The following is a 23499-nucleotide window of genomic DNA, read 5'->3' as shown; positions in this document are numbered from 1 at the left end:
CTTTGAAGGGCTGCACAGCACAACACGCCATGCTTCGGATTCACAACTCAGAAAGGCAATTCCAACCAAATTACTTGTGTTGCAATGAAAGTATGCGAGAGAACAATTCTCAAGAGCCCCATGCCTTCAGACCTGCTTTTCATTTTCCTCAGTATGCAACACCAGAGCCATTTGATTATTAGTATCTGACTGTATTTCCTAATCATAAAAAAAAGAACATTAAAAACAGTTCCTTATTTGACTCGTGTTAACGTTCCAGATGCACACAACCCTCCATGTGCACAAACTAAATTGCTGTAAAATTGCACCAATTACTGTGTGCTGCGGAAACCTGGAAAAAAAAGGTGAACAATGCAGTGAGCCTACAAGAGGTGGAGGCCGAATGCTGAGCTTGGGCCAAATGGAAAAAAAAGACAGCCCCTGCTGACAGACCAGGAGGGTTTAGGCGAATTGTGTAACTGCAAGCTCCAAACTATGCGGAGTGTCGGCCATTAAACAACGGGCTTAAAATAGGATACCTCGGAATGAGCAGTTCATATCGAAAAACCGCAAACAAACAACTGAGACACGTTCCCATGGCCAGCGAGGTGCTGTTTATTTGGCTTGGCTCGCAGCAAACGGGGCGGAATGGGAAACAAACTGTCACACAAATGTCTTTTCCGCGTAACTCCACAAATGGTGGCGGGGGAAAGTCTCCGTAATCGTAAGAATAGCAGCTCTTATCGGATGAATCAGACAGCAGGTGAAAGTGTCACTCGTATCCTTTGTGTGAACCTCCTCCTCCTCCTCCTCCTTCTCCTCCTCCAGCACATAAGATTCCAACGCACACTTGCAGCCAAGTCATGAAACTCTGGAGCAGCTCATTACGTAGGGTAATTTATTTGTTCAGCACTTGCCTTGGGCAGCTCAAACTTTTCACATCTTAAATACTGTGTAACCAAACCGTTTGCACAGCTGCGGTTTCTTCCGTCCGCCCTGCAGCAAGCGTACGGCACTTGCATCTTTGCTGCGGGAAAAAAAGGATTGGGGGGGGGGGGGGGTATTGGCCCACTTGACGTGAGAATAGAAAAACACACATGTTTCAAGGGGTCCTTACACACCTTAAGTAAAGTCTGCTCACATCCCTGCCAGCTCTACATTTGAACCCTGGCTGGAAAGCGTCGGAGGAACCTGTTGGACTAGGAAGGGTCGAAAGGCAGAGCTGTTGGAAGACTCTGAAGATATTAAGACAGACATCCGAGCAGCATTTTGTCTTTAACACTCCATCGCCCCTCTTCATGATTTGGCAATCAAATGCGCAAAAGGGAACAGAGGTAATAACTCGGAGGCAGTCATTCAGAGTCGATGAGTGAAATTTTTCTGATAGCGCGCTCTCAGGTGCTCTCGAGGGCATGAGGGAAAAAGAGAGAGAGACAGAGAGACAGAGAGAGAGAGAGAGAGACAGAGAGACAGAGAGAGAGAGACAGAGAGAGAGAGAGGCTTGAGTCTCAGAAGTCTTCCCTCCATCTGCAGTGCTTGTTTGCGAGAGAGAGAGAGAGAGAGAGAGACAGGGGGGAATTCTGGGATGGAAGTTTAATACAGGCCGTTGATCATGGACTAATCTGACAGACCAAACCCTCTCTAATCCCCAGAGGTGTGTTACTGTGAGATAGTGCCGCGTCAAACTTCACCGTGGGAGGAAGGCTCCTTTTTTTTAGACAAGTGCGCTCAATTTCAAAAACTCAAACTCCAGCAGAGGTGTAAAGTAACGAATTACTTTTACTCACGTTACTGTAATTGAGTAGTTTTTTTGTGTACTTTGTAATTTTTAAGTAGTTTTTTAAATCGGTAATTTTACTTTTACTTAAGTAGATTTTGACTGAAGTATTGTACTTCGCTACATTGGAAATTACATCCGTTACTGAGTAAAAAAAAAACATAGTTCAAGGCAGGAATCGCGCACCACAATGCTCACTGCAGTGGTGGATGCTGCATAGAGTGGATGATGGAGTCGATGCAAGGCGCCAGTACGGTGCCGAGTCACGAGAGATAGATATGGAGGAAGATGATAGTGCGGACTACCAACAAGCTGCGGACCACCAACAAGCTGAAGCACCGAACTTTCCGCCAGTTGAAATTAAAGAAGATGAAGAAAACCCGTGGCCACATCTCAGCAAGCAGTTTGCCTTCCAACGTAAAAGAGGCAACAGCTATATGCTGTGTAAACTGTGCCTAATCCGTCAGTCAGAACTTTCTGCTTATACAATTCATCTTCAAATCTGCGCAAGCATGTGTTGGTAAGTACAGTATTTGTCCCTTTCCATTAGTAGTTCAGACAGCGTTTTTGTCATTTAGTTAGCTTTGCTCCATTAAGCAAAATATGCGTTTCATGGCACTAGTAGGTAGTAGCCTAATTTTGGCTAGCACTTGCAACCGACCTGAGTATGCTAACGTCGACAGCGGTCATCCAATAGACTAATAATACCATTCCTGTCTTCCATTCGTTTCAGGTGATAGAATTATTATGTTCAGTCTCTCATATTGTGTTAAAAACTGAAGATCAGTCATCAGCAATGAAATACACCACATAAACTGATATTAGGCTAATCATTTGGCTGCCTCCCATGCCTTGAAACAGAACAATGTGAATGCGCACACCATCGTTTTCAGACAGTTGGACAAGTCAATGTGTATGTCGTTATCTGCAATTTATCACGATGTTTAGTCAGATATTGATAACGATAAGTGGTGGCTTTGCAACGTGCACGTCTTTCATGTTCATGCTAAGGGGTCCCTGTTAGCAAGAATTGAGGATTATGAATTGTGATGCATGTAGAAATAGAAAATAATGCTATAATTCTGTATACTGTAGGTCTGTCATCTCAAGTAGCTATTTATAGCTATTTCTGTGTTATGATGCACTCTTGAATCTTGATAGCAGCTCAATACTTAATTGTCAGAAATGTTGTTTGTCATTCTACAGGTCTAGTCTATGTCAGACAACACCTTGACCGGATGTTGGAGGCTGGAGCAAGTTGGACAACACTCATCAGATGAAGATGATTTATTTTCCTCAATGAAGTCCAGAAGGTCAGAAGGCACAGGGGAGTTAGAAGGGTACCTAGCCTGTGTCTCAGTCAATATGGATCTGCTGAACGCCTTTCAGAATATCAAAAAACTGTCCCTGAAACTCAATACTTGCCTACCTGCCTCGGCCGCCTGCGAGCGACTCTTCAGCTGTGCTGGATTGCTGTTCAATGCAAAGCTAGCCCGGATGAACTCTACTCATCTTGAAAATCAGCTGCTGCTCAAACTCAACAAGAATTTTGTAGACTAATGCTCTGAAGGTGGACACAAGTAAAGTAACCAAAGTTTAAGTGGGGCAGCGGTATTTTAACTTTTTATTTTAGCTGTCATGTCTTGACATGTCCTCCCAAAAGTTCTTAAATGTTGTGTTGACATGTTTAATGTTTGACATGTTTAATGTCATTGCACTTATATTTCTAAAGATTCTCCTTTAATAAAAAATAACTAGTTTTTGTATTGGATTTATGACCCCTTGTTCTTTTTTGCACTATATAGGAGCGGCCCCCATCAAGTTGTTGAAAGTAACTAAGTAACTTTTACTTAAAGTACATTTTAAATGAACTACTTTTTACTTTTACTTGAGTAGATTTTTAGATGGGTAATTTTACTTGTACTTAAGTAAAATTTCATCAAAGTAATTGTACTTTTACTTGAGTACAACATTTCAGTACTTTTTACACCTCTGAACTCCACTCATTTTTTACCACCACCTGCCTCTTAAGAAGGCTCTTGGAATTCAGATATATTTAACTTGAGGTGCCTTTTGTGGAGAGATTGTTGTTTTCGTTTGTGGATGTAACTAGCAGATACCACTCCCCTTCCTTAAACAAAAGAGATCAAAATCAGCCATGTGTTTTTCACACAGCACAGAAACATCAGAGGACTCATGGCTGCTGTCGCTCTCTCACTTTCACCACAGCGCTTTATTAAAGAATCTTCAGAGGGTCAGGAATTTAATGCTTCAACTCTCGGATATTAGATCTTCCTCTAGCGGAGGTGATACAATCAGTTCCTAGATAGAAATGGTTATGACCACGGACGTTATCAGACAGTGGCAGATGGCTGCAGGCATAGCTGTCCTTGAGACCAAATCTCTTCCCCACTGATGCTTATTTTTCTTATTCAGCTGTGATAAAGCAGCAATAGAATATGTTCACAACCCCTTGCATTCATGCATTTCTCCGCTCTCTCTCACTCTCTCTCTTTCTCTCTCTGTCTGTCTGTATGTGCTCTCCGCTCTCCATGATGCTTATTTTTCTTATTTAGCTGTGATAAAGCAGCAATAGAATATGTTCACGAGCCCTTGCCCAACCCCTTGCATTCATGCTTTTTTCCTCTCTCTCTTGCTCTCTATCTCTCTCTCTCTGTCTCTCTCTCTCTCTCTGTCTCTCTCTCTCTCTCTCTCTCTCTGTCTGTGCTCTCCGCTCTCCATAGTTTACAGTAACTGCACGCGGCCAGCTTCCTCCCTGTGGCATTTCCATGCCTGACCGTGTTCCCTGGCGCATCTGGTTTTCCATTGTTTGTGCTTCTACCTTCATACCCAACTCCGAAAACCTCAACACAGCACTTAACTCAACAGAGGAGATGGCACAGGGCCAGTTCAATAGGCCCCTTTTAGCCTACACTCTCACTTGGGGTGGGGTGGCGGTGGCGGTGGGGATTGGGGTTGGGGACGGGGGAGCACTTCCAGGGCTGGAAAAGCTGACTTCGGTTATTAGCCCTGTGTGTCACCCAGCTGCAGGGTCCATCTCCGATAACCCAAAGCATGAGTGAGAGTTTGCTCTTATCAGCCGCCCCCCCCCCCCCCCCTCTCTCCTACTTGTTTGTTCAATCTTTAAACACCTGGAGGAGTCAGGGAGGAGTAGAAGGGAAATAAGTGATAATAATGAGTGACAAAAAAAAAAAAAACACAGAAAGAGGAAAAAGTAATTTCGAAAGGGAGACCTTTGTTGAAGGTTTAGCGTTTGACTTTTGAATCCATTACCAAAAATGCAGGTGCGCACACTCTTCAGAGACAGAACATCGGCCATTTCTTTCAACACACTGGGAGAAATCCATCCTCGCACGGCCAGGCAGGACAAACCCCCGAAGTTGTTCTCTATTTAAAAAATGACACCAGAATACTCCCACGATACGGTGCTATGTGTTGTTTGCTTTTTTGTTAAAGTACATACTGTATCTTTATATCAGTGATCAACATTGGCATTCCTTGTTCTTGACCCCAGGGTTGACGTAAAAAAACAAAACTGGGTTGCTTCTATTTCGCATGTACGGTGCATGCCACTGAATTAAAGGCCTTAACATGCGGCGTAACAATATCTTGTGAACGATCTTTTTGTGGAGTCATATGACAGGAGCACAGAAGGGAGCGGTGTGGGGGGAACTCGATACAGACTCTACCCTTCGGTGAGCGGCTGGGGGTCAACAGTGTGCGAACAACTGGATTCATCCAGGGCGAGGGGGCGGGGGCGGCAGCGGGGGGAGTGGGACTCGCACAGCACAGATGACACCGGCCGGCCCGCGCCAGGAATGGGAACCATCCCTCCGCAGGCACCTCGCGGCCCCAAAAAACTCTGCGGAACAGATTTATGAAACAAATTCGGCCTGCCCCCCTGACCCCGCCTGTCCGTGACAGATCATAAATCTGACATGAGGGCCAGGCTGAGTGGCATTTATTCATTATTCAGCGCTGACCCCTGCCACCCCAAACCCGCACCGAGTCTGTGCTTCCACCCCCCTTTCCCCCCCCCCCCCCCCCTTGCTTGGATTTAGGATTGTTTTTTTTTGCTTTTAGTTGTAGTTGTCTGTTGTTGCTGCAGTTTTCTTTCACCTGAGCAGTTATGCAAGGTAAAGGTAGGAATTGTTATTACAAGTAAATCCTGACAAATTGTTGATGCTCAAACACAAAACAATTTTTTTTTTTTTTGTATAATCTTCCAAAGCCTCCCTCTCTGTCTTGTGAGGCCAATAATCCATGGCCAGGTTTTTTGGTGTTGTCGGTGCACAGAAAAACATCAGACAAAACATGAAGCAGAACACTTGAAAGGGGGGAGAAGGGGGGGGGCTGTTGTGGCATGTTTTGAGGTGAGAGGCTCTTGCCCTTACCCTCTTACCCTCTCCCCCAGGCCCTGACAACAAGAAAACAAGGGTGCCTGGGATTTGGTCAGAGATTCATGCATCAAAGCACACCTCTGCACACCTCCCCCTGAAAACGGGGCCATCACCTTGCACCTCCTACACTAAGCCCTGGAGTCTGCCAGCTGCACATATGACTATCCAGGGGGGGGGGGGGGGACTGGGTTCAGAGGGCCCTTGGGTGGAGGTGTTCTGGATCTGAGACAGACATGTTAGATCAACCCCCATTCCAAGACCAAAAAACCACCTCTCCCCCACGCTGCAAATCTAGCGTGGGTCTGGATGAAAAGCAGCACCGGGGGCGAGGAGCGGCGTGAGGAGCCCTGACTGCGGCCTCTGCTGCCGGGGAGGCCTGGGCCCACTAGAGACCTCCGGCCTCGCGCAGCCGTGGTGGAATCCCAGCTATGGGGCCGAGATAATGAAGATGCATATGGAACAGGTTAACACACCGTGATCTTTGAGCTCCGGGGGCCGATTTTAAGCCCCTCCGCCCCGCCCCCTTATCACATCCAAGAGGATGATGGATGAGCTGAGAACACAAAGGACAGACAGGTCCTCTCCTCTGGTAGCCGGTCATGTGTGCATTTATGTGTGATGATTGTAATACTGGTGACTGTATACTGCATACATGCATACAATTTCATTACAAAATGACAGACTTAGATATATTTACATATTACACGATAATTACATCTTACATATCCCTGGTAGTCTTAAAAGAAGAAAGGGAGAGGTTACACTTGGTGAGAGTTTTGGTTTAAGGCCAATCCCTTCAGTCACACGTTTCGGAATTTGGCTATACAAGTCATTTTTCTACCTGCACATGTTAAATACATGTTGGAATAAATGCAATTACATCAATCTAATCCAAGCAGTGTGATTTATGAGCCAGAGAGTGATTTTGGCAGAGGAGATGGTGTGCGTGGATCAATAGGGTGGAAAGTCCAGTATCACTCAACAGTCAGCTGTTTGCACACGACTCTTGTACTGATGGATGGAAGGACAAAACAGGCCAGATGAAAGGACATGTCAGCAACACATCATCGTCCTTCTTGTTGACATTTTTAAAAAGTCAGAGGCCAAAATGATGTAGACGGGTTGACCATGCAACAATGTAGGTTTTGGAGCATATGGACAAAAGAGTTGTTATTATTCGCTTTTTGTAAACCCATGTTTTCTAACGCCATTGACTGCTCTTCCTCACCACATTCACCTTGTCACAAAAATCCCTTCACTTAGTGTTTCCTTCTGCGGTATTCAGAGGTCAGTGCCGCTCAGCAATGCACTCACTTGCCTCCTCAACTAACACCTTTTCATGCTGCCATGTCAGATTTCCTTTTACATTTGCAACTCCCCCTCTCCTGTCCAGACTGGCCGTGGCATACATACTGCACAAGCACTGGCACAGGCAAAAGCCTCACTGAAATACTGCTGTCTATGTGGATCTCTATTTTGCACTCTATTTTTCAAGTCTATCCATAGGTCACCACCAGTGTGTTCATCAAAATGCATTTACTGAGAGAGCATGGATCAAACAAATTAGCTTAGTTTGGAGTAAAGTAAACGGGGGCTTATAGTTCTGGATGTGCTCGAGGTGGGGGAGCTCTTCAAAATCCACAAGTTGCTACATTCCGTCTGCTTTTCCAGTGCTCTCCTCTTATAGATCACAAGAAAAGAGAGGACAGAAAGAAAGGAGGAAAAAAACACATGGGATAGGGGGGAAAAAGCCACCTGGTCAAGCTGAAATCTCCATCACAGCGAGGAACACGGCATTAAATGAGGCTCACTGCTCCCGGGGGCCTCTGTGGGCAGGCCCTACTGCTCCCTGGGCCCTCGTGAGGACGAGCGCTACGCTAATGCCGCGGAATCTTTATCCCCCCGCCGCGCGGCCACAAAACTGCCAGCATCATGGAGCCGGCTCCTCACCACAGCTCCTGCCATGAGAGTGTGTGCCAGGAGTGAAGGCACTCGCTGGTCTCTACGCGACACAAACCGTCCTGCCCCGGTGCGTTTAACAAATGGCCTCAACAGAGTGTCATCGTACACAGGGCCCCCCACCACCCCCCCACCCCCACCCTACCCATACTGACTGAGGCAGCAGGGAGAGAACAGAGGAACAGTTAAGAGATCAACTATAAAAGAACGGATGGTCTCAAAATGGCCGCCGAGGGGCCACATACTAATCTCACACTAATCCAGGTGACCAAAAGCAGGCACGGAGAAAGTTAGAGCTATCAAATTACGCCTGGTTATTGTTGGAGGAATGGCTCTTTTGTATGCGTGTGTGTGTCTGTGTGTCTGTGTGTGTGTGTGTGTGTGTGTGTGTGTGTGTGTGTGTGTGTGTGTGTGTGTGTGTGTGTGTGTGTGTGTGTGTGTGTGTGAAAGATAGAGAGACACAGAGAGTGGAAGAGAGAGGGGAGTGGGAGAGCCACCAGATACATTTCCGTACAGCACAATGCAAATGTCGGTTTGAACAATGTAGTCGGTTTGAAATTCACTGCATCAGCAACAGACAGTTTTGATTGTTGTGCAAATCCTTACTAAGACATGGAGAGAGATAGATGTTAGCTATGTGTACACCTATTCCATGCTAGGCCTGAGGCATCCATTATAAACCATAAGAGACACTGTGAGAGAGAGACGGCTGAGAGAGAGAGAGACACTGAGGGAGAGACAGTGAGAGAGAGACAGCTGAGAGAGAGAAACTGAGGGAGAGACACTGTGAGAGAGAGACAGCTGAGAGAGAGAGAGACACTGTAAGAGTGAGACAGCTGTGAGAGAGAGAGACACTGTGAGAGAGAGACACACACTGTGAGGGAGAGAGTGAGACACTGTGAGGGAGCCAGTACCCTCCTAGCCACTTAGGAGCCCTTCTCTCTTTTTTATGCTCTATCTCTATCCCTTTCTTTCTCTCCCTCTCTCTTTCTCTTTCTCTCTCTTCCAATATCTCCTTAAGCCTTTATTTGCTCTCTGTTCTGGGGAGTTCAATCTGGAGGGTGTGGGGGGTGGGGGGCTATGTGTGTTTTGCTTCATGCCTTGTAGTCAAGACTCCAAGGAGAGCCTCCTGAACCTCCTGCCCGGGAGCGGACTGGCACCACCCCTCCCAATCTCAGCCCATCCCTGCCTCCGAGACAACCCCTCCTCCCACACACACACACACACACACACACACACACACAGACACACTGCTCGCCTGTTAGTCAATTAGAGCTATCATTAAAAGCTAGAGCACCCTGGGAAATAAAGCAAATCTGCCGCAGCTGCTGTTCGCTTTGTACCTTGCATTTTTCCCTCACGCTTCTTAAGCTCTGCTTATATTGGAAGCAGGAGAGGGTGAACATGCAAGGGAAGTTGATGTGTGTGTGTGTGTGTGTGTGTGTGTGTGTGTGTGTGTGTGTGTGTGTGTGTGTGTGTGTGTGTTCGTCTATGAGTGTGTGTTTTTTTTGGGGGGGGGTGGGTGATCGTCCTCCTCTTTCCTCCACTCCCACACCAGCAGTGATTTCCTGGCTGCTATCATCTCCGTGGCTCTACCCCGTCTCTGGCCTCAATCAGAGTGGTGTGAGAGGCTGGGTGGCTGGTCTACCTCTCTCTACCAGGAGCCCTTTCTCCCCTTTATCTCACAGCACGCTCCGCTCTGAGCCGCGGCTAAAGCCCTCTGCTTTTAATAATCTCACAGCGGATGCGCCAGCACTCAGCTTCCTCTAACAATCACCTACAAATAAACAGACACACACACACACACACACACACACACACACACACACACAAACACACACACACACAAACACACAAACACACTTCAATCCTGAGCCATGTGGAGGCGTCCAAGGCTTAGCCACGTGGCAGAGGCAGGGGGGAAGCAGCCCATTATTGAGATCGGTTTGATAGATTTCTCTTCCTGCCTTCCTCTCAGCGCCAGGGTCGATTGCTGCACGCTCCGCCATGATTACACCAACCAAGAAAATCGCACATGCACTTTGGCATTTCTGCTGTCAAGCCTTACGAGGACGAGTCCATTTGGCATACATCTCCGAATCCAACACAATTCAAGATTGAGGATATGACAGTCGGCAAAAAACAAAGCACTACATATATACTTGTGCTTGAGTCTCCCTTTGCTTGGGCCTTCTTCTTCCTCGAGGGAGTGGAATTGTACCTGCTGAATAAACATGGCGAAAGCGAGAGCTCTGATGTCCAATCCGTCCCACAGCCAGGTGGGGGGGGGGGGGGGGGGTCTGTCATCCTCTCGGCTCGCATGTCTGACTGCGCCCTGTCGGCGTGGAAGCACTTAAAAGGGACCCTCGTGTGTTTTCACATGTTCTCATCTCTCGCCTACAGCGGCAGCCTCAGACGTCACGTCCAATACCTAGCGCCTCAGCCTGAGTGATGCCTTTACTGTCTGTGCAGTGGGACGTGTCTATGTAAACTCCAGCGTTGACTTTATGGGTTTATCCTTTTTGCTTTCTCTCGACCGCACTGTTTAAAGAAACGAGCGTGAGCGTTGGCAGGCTTGCGCTTCTCCGGAGGCGAGCGTTGCTGTAAATTCAGCTTGTCATTTATATTCTGAGAGTGCGTTCCCACAGTTTACACTGCTAGACCAGAGTGACATGGTGCTTGATGATCCTACTAGAATAAAACACACACACACACACACACATACACACATATGGGTATTGTTGAGTGAGTGAGGGAGAGGGGCGTGTGTAGGGGGACTGCTTTTTTCGACGCACGAACATGGCTCCTATTGTATTCTGCTTGAGAGACTACTAGCGTTTCCAAAGAGCAGCATGGGCGAACAAGACCCCCCCAGTGTCTCTTGTGGTGCGCCATCTCCAGCCGCCCTGAAGGAAATTAGATCTGTCTTTTTAGGGCCCTTTTTTTTTGTTTGAAAGAGGCCGGTGTGGTTAATTTGCTCTCAGCTTTTCCATGGCAAAGAAATTTAATCTGGCAAGTAAGACGATCACAGGCAGGGAGAAAAAAGTGCAATTGCAATTTCAAGGCATAACTACCTCTGCCTATTGTCAATATTTTGACAGGGCTGACGTCTAATTGCAATTATTTGTCGAGAACCCTGCCAAGGATTTAATTGATACATGCATAATTACATGTTTTGTTACGGGGGGGGGGGGGGGGGGTTGTGGTCGGGTGTCTGTGTGGGGGGTGGGCAGAACAAAGCACTACTCACGTTCGTACAGTCGCTTGCCATCTCTTTCATCCCAGGGTATCTCTTTATGTTTACACTGTGGCCTCGTAATTCACAACACAAGAAGATACTGTTTCCCTGAGCTGGCATCTTTCGCAAATCAATTCATTACTCAACCATCGGCAGTTGAAAGTGCCTCTTTCATAAATCAATTGGCTTTCCCGACCACTGGCAGTTAAAAGGCACTGACCACAGCCTTGGGTTTTGACATGGTCTCTTGCAGCGCTATCGTCTTTCCCTCGTAGGGTAAGATAAATATGGCCGTGAATTGATGTCAGGCCTCGATCGGAACGGCTTACGAACAATAGCCAACCACAACAACTTCCTTTTTTTTCTCTCCCCCTCATCCCTAATGATTTTATTTTCCATGATATTTGTTTTCACTTTGTAGTGGCACAACACTTCTCAAAGTTTATGAAACGTGGTTTCTGTGAAATGGGCAGATAGGGGACACTGAAAGAGAGAGAGGCCAGGCCAAAGCATGCCCGTAACAATGCCCTTAACCAGTGGCCCCGGCAGATGCTGGTTCTCCCCGAGAGCAGTGGAGGTGATGGCGATGATGGACGTTGCTGAATGAAGCCATTCTTCAACGGAGACCCTGCGCGGGGGAGAGTGGTGATTTAAGGCTGACATGACTTCTGTCAGAGAAAACAAACGAGCAGGGGTGGTGAGTAAGAGAAACATGACCCGCCGTCTTTGGGGGTTGGTGGCAGGCCAGGGCTGAGATGTTGAAACACTGCAGCCTCCGTACGCCGGCAATACCGAATGACTGATCTGCATGGTTGGCCCCTGTGTGAAACACTGACAATTGAATCGGTCTAAATCCAGTTTAGCACACAGAGGCAAAATGGTGGGGGCTGGTGGGCTGGGCTGGATACCTCCAGGGATATTTAATAAAATGCAACACGTGCAAGAGTACATCAAGCGGAAGGTCAAAAACGACCGAATTTGTTTAATTGCGTGAGGGTCGGCTTTTCAATTTGCGGTGAGATGGTGCGTCGGCATGTCGCTTCATTGGCATGCGCCCTTCCTCGGGGAAGGGGATGGGGGGCGCGGTGACCGTTCTCATTATCTGTCATTGAGTGGAGCGTGGCTCTGCTAGCATCCGCCACCTCTCGCCTCCATTATCACAGCCTATCCTGCCATCAGCACTGAGCCGCTGAAGTAATTACAGCACGGCTTATGGGAACGGTCTGTGTGAGGTGGGTCTGAGGAGCGGAGATGGAGTGGGTGGGAGGGGGGGGGGGGGGGCTTTGGATTGGGTAGGTGTAAGGGGTTGGCTGTTGTAAAGGTGGGCATTTTATTGTGGTGTCTCTGTCAATGTGCCCCCCCCACCACCACCAGTCCACCAGCCACCGTTGCCATGGGAACAGTGCCCGCCTTCCCGGGAGCTCCGGAACGATCGGTTCTGTGAGAGACGAGACGTCCAGACAAGCCCTGCTGCTGTGAGCAAGCAGTTGAATCACAAGAGAGAGAGAGAAAGACAGAGAGTGTGTGTGTGGTGGGTTTTCCATGTTGTGCATGTATGTGTTTGTGTGCGTGTATGTGTTTGTGTGTCTGTGAATATTTGCGTGTGTTTGTGTGAGTGTGTGTGTGTGTGTGTGTGTGCGTGTGCGTGTGCGTGTGCGTGTGCGTGTGTGTGTGTGCGTGCGTGTGTGTGTGTGTGTGTTTGTGCGTGTGTGTGTGTGTGTGTGTGTGTGTGTGCGCGCTAGGATGGCTGCAAGGTTGCTCTGGCAACATTCGATCGATCTACACACAGAGCAGTATAAGGTAACACACATCTAACCGCTCAGCATAGTGGGGAAGTGGGTGATTCTTCAGCACATACGGTCTGCAGTTTGGGCTTGAGTTGGAGCCCTTTCTGGAGAAACCCAACACTTCTCTGTATAGTTAAGCCATGACATAAGGGCTCAGACAAAGCTGAGTGACAGGAGATGAGAGCACAGAAATCGCCCCGCTCCAAATCTACTCTCCCATAACCATAGCAATCAGTTTCCAGCTTCGCACTACATGGTGAAATATGCACTCGGTTTACACGGAGCGTCTCCCCTCCATGCAAGCAACGTGTGAAATGCCAACTGATTTATGATGTCCCTGAAAAGATTTCAATATTTCAGCCGCGCGTCTGCCCAGAAATGTTCGACAGAGCATAAGGAAACTATGATAAGTGGAATGTTCATAACAAAAGCTCACAGTCATATAAATCATCATTTTTGAATAGGAGGGTTTTCCTTGGCCATGGTCCCACGAAACGTACCCAACATGATTAAAAAATAGTTTCCATTTAATGTGGAGCTGTAAAACGCACACACACATATATAAACGGTGCATCCATTTACATTCAGTCTCACACTTTATACAATAACAGGAGTTGAACCCAAGTTATTAGATTGATTTGCTAGGCTAATCTAAGCAGACTCTAATGGGATGAAGCTAAGTAAGCATCCGCTCCACTCACCTTTGCAAATGGTGCCGTTGTCCATTGGCTCGTGGCCGGCCTTGCACATGCAGCGTCCGATGGGCACCATCCACTCTCCGTCGCCGTTGCAGTAAAGCTTGATGGGCACGTCCACCTCCTCGCCGTTGGGGATGCAGACGCCGCGCGCCAGCACGAGCGAGGTGCTCTCGGCGCCGGCCAGCGTCTCCCCGAACATGGCGCCGTTGCGCACCACAGCGGCGCACTTGCGGTAGTAGACCCGCACGGCGATGAGCGACATGCAGCCGCCGTAGTCCTGGAAGGCCAGGTAGAAGCCGTTGCGCGAGACGGGGCCGAAGCTGCGGATCTCCGTGTTGATCTTCATCACGCGGCCGCCCAGGTCCACCTGCGAGAAGCTCTCGTCGGCGGCGATGGTGTCCACCTTGATCCACGGGTTCTCCATCCAGGGCGGCGAGGACTTGGAGGCCGTGTCCGAGTCCGACTCGTAGTAGTAGAGGTTGAAGGTCTCCTTGCAGGAGCCGGGCACGCCGGGGATGCTGCTGCAGTCGCGCACCGAGAACTTCATCTCCACGTGGATGCGCTGCGCGCCGCGCCGGCGGATGTACTTGGTGCGCACCCAGTTGTTCTGGTTGCTCTCGAAGACGTTGCACACCTGGTAGGTGCGGATGGTGTTCATGCCCTCGTCGTAGCCGCTCACCTCCTCCCACTGCAGGTAAGGTAAGAACACAACAGAACAGCCGGCCCGTTAGTGTGGCCACAGCTAATGTACGACACACATTCACGCTGACCCCCTACTGCCTGAAAACAAATAACCTCTTAAAGGCGCAGTTTCGCAAATTCTAGCGGCAAGTAGTTGATATTCAAGCTGAACAGCCAATCAAATCTCACTCCTCCCTTCTTTGCCCCTGAAGCAACGTGTTGATTGGCTGGGATTGTTTATGGCTCGGTCCGAGCCACTATGCTTGTATCCCGATTACAGAGCCAGGACTATGTAGGAACACCAGGTTTTTTTGAGTGCACACACGGAACGGACAGCTAGAGGACGATAAAGAGCAATTCGCTGAATTTGCCAAAAAGTGTATTGGATTGGAATCATGGACTGAACCTTTAACATGTCTGACCTTCACAGGAGAATAGAAAAGTCCTGTGTGCCAACTCCCCCCCCCCCCAACCCACCCATCCAAACTGTTGAGTTTGACCCCCAAACACCAGCAGGGCGTCAGCGGGTATCCCGTTACGCGCCCTCAGATAGCTCTGGCCCTTCAGCAGGCGTGCAGAGAGTGAAACTGAAACTTTTTAAGCAGCTTTTCCCCCCAAACGGCAAGCCTGCGATTACAGGGCTGAGATGGGGATAAGGTGGCGGGGAGGGTGTGATCTGCTCCATGCTGGCAGCAGGCTTTGGCATAGGGCTGAGGTTGTGTGTGTGTGTGTGTGTGTGTGAGTGTGTGTGTGTAGATGTGTGTGAGTGTGCATGGGGGTGTGAGTATGAGTGTGCTTTTCTGTGTATGCATGTGTTTTGTGTGTGTGTGTGTGTGTGTGTGTGTGTGTGTGTGTGTGTGTGTGTGTGTGTGTGTGTGCTATATCTGCTTGTATGTGTGAGAGGCTGGCATGGACCAGGCTGGGCTGGAGACTTTTTCGCTGGCATCCAGCTTCAAATCTCCCTTCTGTGCCAGGCTCCTAGGGTAGAGGATGCATTATTAACACACACCTCCACGTGAACAGAGGAAGGGAGCAGAGAGGGAGTACGAGAGAGAGAGAGAGAGAGAGAGAGAGAGGGAAGGAGGGAGAGAGAGAGGGGGAGGGAGGGAGGGAGGGAGCAGGTGATAAACTCTGCTGTTTATGTGGCCATGTGCTTCTGCGGAGCTGGCTGCTTTTTGGGGCCTCTGGCTTCGTAAAATAACAACCAGTGCTGTTTTTTTTTTCTCTCTCTCTCTCTCTTTGCTCCACTTTGGGTTTACAGGAAGGAAGGGGATTGTGCTTAGTTGGACGAAATCGGGAGTATTAATTGAACCGCAGTGCCACGGACCGCGGGTCCATCGGGTCCACGGACGGGCCCAGTGAACAGTATTTTCCACGATTATATTTTTAAGGACTTATTAAAATCTTCATGGGCGAATCAACCTGAAATTAGACATGGGTGGCATAGTGTGTACAAATGCGATAATTTGTAAGGACAAAGATATTTTGGGGGGGAAATGACTTACAGGGGGCCGGCTTAAAGCCACAATCAGCCCGCACTGAGACGAGAGAGTGAAACTCATAGTGCTGATGATCATCTCGACATTTATATGGATGGCAGTAACAGCTTCCAGATGGGTCTTACCAGGCTATGACAGTATCTCTGCCCAAATCTCTCTCCCTATGTCAAACACACACAGACACACACACAAACACACACAAACACACACACACACACACACACACACACACACACACACACACACACACACACACACTCAAAGATGCTGACGTGCTCACATACTAACACATGCTCAGGCAGACACTAACCCATATAGTACATGGACACATACGCACACAAAAGCACGCACCCAGATGCAGACTCCCACTCAAAGACAGGTGCTTTAACACACTGCACACTAATGAACACGAACCATGAACATACACAAGCGCTAACAAATGTGCGCACATAAAGAGGCACACATTAACACACACACACACACACACAGAGAGAGAGAGAGAGAGAGAGAGTGAGAGCACACAGGGTGTAGGCGCTGACCGGGGACCTCTCGGCGTGGCCTAAAATGACTCCAGATGGGCCCGCTGCGGTTTTCCTGCCCAGTTGGCCGCGGATCAATTTGAGTGCCACTCCGCAACCTCCACCACCACACCAGAGATTCCAACCACCTAGGGAGCCCCGGCCTTGACCTTGTCCACTCTGGAAAAGCCTTTTCTTAACCCCTTGAGGCTCCTTCACACCCCCTCACACACACACACACACACACACACACACACACACACACACACACACACACACACACACAGTCTCCCAAAACCCACCCCCACGTGTTTCTCCTCTTGTCTTCACTCTCCACTTCACTGCTGACATAATTTCCCAAATTAGTCCCAACGCTTAACGAGGATTTTGACAGAATTTTGACGGGCAAGGAGGAAAAAGTCAAGCCGCGTGTTCGAGACCCCCATTCTATCAGATGCTCTCCCACTAATTAGAGCAGCTTTCTTTCCTCAGTTTCCTCTGCTCTTTATTCCCAGGTCCCATTATTCTCCGCAGGCAGCCATAAATTATTCCAAATAGGTACGGGTCATTAAGAGTGCCTCGACGCCATGTCTTTTATAACTGCGTGGAACATCAAAGAGGAACGGGAAGACTGAGGGGGTGGGGGGGTGCTACTAATCGCACCACAGATCGCAGGCACAGACACAAACAGATTTATTGCTTTAAGTGCTCCAACCAGCCATGCAGGCTTCAACCGGACTTTGAACCAATAGCAGTTCATTACTTCCAATTTAATAGTTTGAGACGCTGACAAGCCATGTTCAAGTGGCTAATCTGAGATGGGTAAGAAAAATTAACGAGAAAGCTGAAGGGATTTCAGTTTTCTTTTTTTGGCCGAAAGACTTTCAAAGTGTGGCAATGCATTCACTTGTTGAGTCGTTTTGCCGCGCCTCAACTGGCCAGACCCGCTTGGGGTCACGAGCACCCCTTTGACCTTCCCACTTCGCCTGAGAGAGTCATTAGTCTGGGGTCTCTCATGCCGGTGCTGGTGCTGGTGGTGGTGGGGGAGGGCACCAGTGGCTTAAAAGTAGAGGACAGAGTGTGTAACATCCTCCGCTGTCCTCACCGTCACCACTGCCTGATCACATTAGACACAACTCAGTTGAGACGAGGACACCCTAACAAGAGCTGGAGAGTCAGGCGAGGTCTATATGCGTGTTTGGAACAGAGAGAGATGCTGGAGAACGGGGATGAGGTGGGGGGGGGGGGGGGGGGGCAGTTGGAGAGGGGCTAGAGGGTGGTGGGGATAGTTGGGTGTGGAGGGGGGACAGGGGGTGAACTAAAAGACTCCAAACAAACGTCTTTCTAAAGGAGCCCCCCGTCCCCCCCCTCCTTTGTCCTCCCATGGCCTCTCCTCGTCTCTTTCATCAGAGCCAGTGGAGGGAAGCAAATGGGGCTTAATAAGGGCCTAGCGATCAAGCACCAAGTGTGAAATTAGAAGAAACGTCTTCATTTTCACAGGTTTTCTTTCTTTTTTTTTCTTTTCTTTCCTTTTTCTTTCCTTTTTTTTTTGCACACCGGCCGGGTGCTGGATGGTGTGGGCTGGAGTGTGGCCGCCGGGGCAGTCATGTGTTTGAGGCTGTTGAGGTGGTCCTGGGGTTAAGAGGAAGGGGGAAGGGAGGGGGGCTGCTTAGGAGTAAAAGCTCGGGGTCTAGAAGCGTTACAACAACAACTCCACCCTCATGTTCCTCTAAAACTGGGTTCTTCAGGGGAAGCGTGTCGGATAGAAAGTTTCCATGAGTTTCAATGAGTTTGAGTACACTTCCGAAAGAAGCGATCTAACAGAAGTCCAAGGAGTGAGGAAGACAGGCACAAGCAGATGTCAGTAATTAATAGACATCTGATGGTGTACTTTCACAAACTTCAAAACCATCTCTTTTACTCATCAGTTACAGCTGAGTGAACTCGGCCGTACTCAACAACACACTTACATTTGGAGAAACGGAAAGGCCTGTGCACTGTCACACACACACACACACACACACACACACACACACACACACACACACACACACACACACACACACACACACACACACACACACACACACACACACACACACACACACACACACACACACACACACACACACACACTCAGACTCATCCACCCAGACTCAACAAGTGAGTGAAAGCCTTCAATGCTATGCAAGCCACTCTAGGGTCATATGGGGCCCATGGACTATGAGACTCAATTTGTGCTTTGCTCTCTCTCTCTCTCTCTCTCTCTCTCTCTCTCTCTGTTTCTCTCTGTCTTTCTCTCTTGAGTGGCATCCAAGCATAAAGTGCATCATCAAAAGTGGGGGCGCCACCCGGTCCCGTGGTCCCCATCTGGGCCTCAGGGGGTCACCCCCCCACAAACAAAGCGAGCCGTCTCACAGGAGACCAGCAGAACAGCACACGTCCGGCCTCCTCCTCCTCCTCCTCCTCCAGCCGAAGGACGACAGCCTTCAGGGCGGCGGCGGGGAGGGCGAGATGACAAGAGGTCTGCAGTGTGTCAGTCACAGGGGTCTGCCCTCCTTACACTGGCAAAGGCCTTTAAATATTGAAAGACCTCACTGTTCTACCCTGCTCCAAGAGTAGAGTAGTGTCCATTAGGGCTTTTGGTCTAAGTGACTGTATTAGCAAGAGGGGACACTGACGCTATTTTTGGGGGGAATCCTAGTATATTGTGTTAGGAATGCAAGAGTAAATCTGTACTAAAAACTAACATGGCAGGAAATGCATTAGATGGTATACGTTGGGCTTTCAAGGAAACAACAACTAGACACACAGCTCCAGTCTTGTCTAGTAGAAAACATTAGCATTAGCAACAAAGCATTCCAAATAGAAGACATACATTTCTATATTTACGCCAACCAGACGCACTGTTGCAATGCCTAAAGCACAGCTCCTGATTACATGTAATGTCAGTGCACATTCAGTTCAAAACTGTTTATTTGCAAACATGTTTGTGAAAGCCTAATGAACTGTGGGCATAAACAATTCATGAAGTATGCTCAATCCGCTAAATAGCATGATGAAGTATGGACATGGCATTCAGAAGAGCAAGTAATGCAATGTTTACAGCTGTGTGTGGAAACTCAATAGAGTTTGTAACGGAGTCAGAGAGAGAGAGACCGGAGAGTGTTTGAGGAAGAGTCCGTTTCAGTGCACACCGTGACAGATGTTCTGGAGATGGCCGATGCTCTCTGGGAATGAAGTTCTGAATCAATACGTCCCTCGCCACCCAAGGAGACAGAAAGTTCAGCTGAGCTGCGAACCATAAGTCTTGCTGTCAGTGCATCTCCTCTCTCCGTGAAGCGCACAGCCAAGCGGAAACTTAGAGTTTCTACTGAAATTTAGACCCAGCCAGTCTCCCTTTAGGTTGTGAGTGAAGGGGGGCTGCAATTCCCAGCAGCGCCAAAAATGTTCTCCTCTACACCCGTCAGGTATTTCATAATAAAATATGCATTTCTTATCAGGGCTTCAGCATCTTTTCTTGATGATCTGTCAGTCCCCTGTGGAAGTAACATGGACGGGGGGTAGTTTGAATCGCTCCTTCCCATGTCAGTCTCACTGGCATAGCGGATGAATAACCAAACGAGCGCTAATGCCTTATGGCTTGCTCCAGCATGAAATCTGGGCTTCCCACACCTCGTCATTACAGGCATCAACTCAGAGAGGCAGAAGCAATGCGGAACTGGGCGAAAAAAGCCTTTCCTCCCCGATCTGAGTAAATAAATATTTCACACAACCGAGCAGAAAAAAAAGAAGAGGTAGAAGAAGAAGAAGAGGAAGAAGAGTATACACTAGAGAGCACACACTAGAGAGGGCCCCAAGGCAGAGTTGTCCAATTTGCCGTTGTGGGAAATCTGTCAGCAGAGAGGTTTGTCCTGAGGGGACAAGGGGGACAAATGACACCAGTGCCCTCCGTGCATTGGGTTACACAGTTGCGGGACTAAACAGCCGAATCACTGTTCGGCCCTAAAAAAAAAAGAACCACCAGGGAAGCCTACGATGGGGATGAGAGACGCGGAGAGAAAGGAGGATAGAGACCAAGAAAATGACACAAATGAAAAGAAAAGAAAAGTGAGGGAGGGTAGGGACAGTAGGGGGAAGCGAGCAAGAGAGAAAAGGAGAGGAAAGAGAAGAAAAACACGACAGACGGAGACACATAAACTAAGCTGTCTAAGGCAGTCAGCTTCAATTACCACTGACCACTGTTAATGCACAACATGTGAAGTTAGACAAACAAGCTCCCTCTTCCCTTCTTAACCCCACTCCTTGAATCTACATGCGGATCATGTTTGCATATTTCCCTTCGGAGAAATCAGAAACATGACAATAGAAAAACGCTGCCAGGCCTGGACTGTCATTTTTCTATATTTCTCTGAAAAAACATTTTTCAAAAACTCAAAAACCGCAAAAAGATTGAGTTCCCTGATGAGAAGCCCTTAAATGGTAAAGTACTGTTTTATAGGCCAAACGTAATTGACAATCAAACTAAACTAGAGGTCAGCCCTTGCTGTAGAATGAACTCCATACATGTCAATAGACTATAAACAAACTGCTTGTCGGCAGAGAGAGAGGCAGGGAATATTGGTGCTGCGTGTTTCGCTGTTGCATACCACATGCAGACGGGCTAACTCGACAACCATCTGTTCTTTTAGAACTTCCCACGTTTCCTCTTGGTCTGATCGGCGATGCTGTCACAAAACGGGACACCAAAAGTGAAGGCACTACACTTCAATCCTAAAATCCTAAATGAAAAGCATAAAGCCACCATTTTGAAAATACTCCAACAGCTATTTGGGGCACTGTTCATCACTAAAAGCGACGAAAGGCAAAAACGGAGTGACGTTCTTGGCTCTCAAAGTGCTTTGTCATTCAACTGTCATTTAACAAACCAAAGTTCCAAACAAAAGACATCATGAAAGTTGATTATATAAAACTGTGAGTGGAAATTCAGAAAGACGCTTACTGTTTTGTCAAACAATGTAAATGTATTAATTCTCTTTACAAGACAAAGCCAGATTATTGCAGAGTTCTCTTACATAACTGCGAATAATTTCATTTCATTTGCAGCATTAAGAGTAACTGGAGGAGTGTGCAGAACTATATGGGAATGGTATGTTATAGGACCCATGTGTCAGCAAGGTCTTCATCAAAGCGCCTCAACACATTTTTTTCCCCAATTACACATCTTTTTTCCCCAATTAGCGATCCAACACAAGTACTTTGGCATTCATGCGTGCCAATATGGGATGTCGTTGCGGATGATTCTCAACACATGCTCCATGCTGTTGCCCTTAGCGCGTGTATCGGGAAGCAAAACACAGGAAAGAGATAAAAGGAGACTGCTACACACCTGAAAACCGACCAGTGCAGCTGATGTTTGCACAACACAAAACAAACGGTTGACTGATCTCCGAGAGCTTCCTCATAAACTCATGATGCAGCAGAGTTATTGCTCAGGATAACAGTGCACACTGAGTAGAGTCTCAAATGATACCAGATGAAAAAGTTAACCAGAACAAGTACTCCACTGATGAAACACTCCATTACTATTCGTATCCATATCAGTCTGACTCCCTGGCTTCAGTTATCTTCTTCTGTAGAATATCTCCCTTAACACGACTTGTCTGCCAGCCTGTGTGGCCTCCAATAGCGTTATGGCATAAAGCCCAGATATGGCAAATGGTGAAACAACGCATCAGAAATTGTAACTGGTCGTCGTCCGTGGAATTCCCAGGGGAACACAAGGCCCGTTGAACTGTGCTGTATGTCTTCACCATGAATCACTCTGAATCAGTTTGAAAGATATCCTTATTTTCCTAAAGGTCAAGTGCTCACATTTCTGTCACTTCCACTTGGACCCATGCTAAAACACTGAACTCAGTACATTTCCACCTCAGATCAGTCAGTCTGCGTATAGCGGGTTTTTTTCTTGCGTAAGCTTTCACGATGTGCATCGTAAACGACCCTTTCTTTCCACTCTGAGCCTGCAGCGTAGCCGGCAAGCTCTCGAAACAATTTGGCCGTTATTACAAGCAGCGTTAATGATAACACGAGTTTGTAGTCACACCGGAGGCAACACTACACAAGCTGACGCAAGCCTCACAGCTGCCTCCCGGATAACAGTTATCGTGGGTAGTCATAATGACAGCTAACAGAAATACATAAAGTATGCATACACCTGGCCGCGATAAAAGTGAGACAATAAATCTTGGTTCGACGTAATGTTAGGTTACATTTCTCTCTGCACTTGGCTTCACTTCACAGAGAAGGCTTTTGCTTTTCTAAAGTCGAAAAACTAACAAACGAGTAAATGAATGCGTGACCGAATGAGTGAGTGAACGAACTACTCGTCACGAGTTCCCGACTTGATTTTTAGATGCTGCTGTTAATATATTGCATAACAGGTTTTGGCTGTATTTCACAAAAGCTATCCAGTGTCATGAAAGCAGCGCTGATGGAAGGCTCTGTGTTTTGAATGACACTGATCCGCCAGTTAATCCTAGGAGAGGCCCGTGCGTGTGTAAGACAATAACCAAGAGCGCCCCTCACGTACAGGTTCGGGGACTCCTGTTACCACACCTGTCAGGCACTTCTGTAGGGGGCCCCCGCCATTTCCAACATCCACCCCCCGCCCCCAACTCCCCGTCAGCCCCAAATGTGTTGTGTCTTAGCGGGGGTTGGTCTCCAGCCACATTTCCCAATAAAAAAATATGAGTAAGGTCTGGCAAGGCCAGCCTAAAAAAAAAAAGGAAAAAAAGAAAGAAAAGAAACAAGTATGACAAGAGAATCAGCCCAATCAGAGAGCCACAGAAGCAGAACTCTGTAAAATCCATCCCCACCCCCCTCCATTGTTAAATGTACAGGGGAGGGGGACATTCTCGTGGCTCTGATACAATGTCTAGC

At 48.0% G+C, this 23499-nt stretch overlaps 1 protein-coding gene across 2 annotated transcripts in view; it reads right to left on the bottom strand.

Annotated features, from left to right (window-relative positions):
- Positions 1 to 23499, bottom strand: part of ephb2b (eph receptor B2b) — a 160779-nt gene that overhangs the window by 74815 nt on the left and 62465 nt on the right. For both annotated transcript variants that reach the window (XM_012841094.3, XM_031567342.2), the window contains exon 3: positions 13863 to 14547. In XM_012841094.3, coding sequence (XP_012696548.2) covers positions 13863 to 14547 — 685 coding nt within the window. The remainder of the gene's footprint in view (positions 1 to 13862; positions 14548 to 23499) is intronic.

The sequence above is a fragment of the Clupea harengus genome, chromosome 5 (assembly GCF_900700415.2).
Source record: "Clupea harengus chromosome 5, Ch_v2.0.2, whole genome shotgun sequence".
Lineage (NCBI taxonomy): Eukaryota > Metazoa > Chordata > Actinopteri > Clupeiformes > Clupeidae > Clupea > Clupea harengus.
Note: the sequence above shows the minus strand (reverse complement) of the source record. Positions and strands in the feature narration are given on the sequence as shown.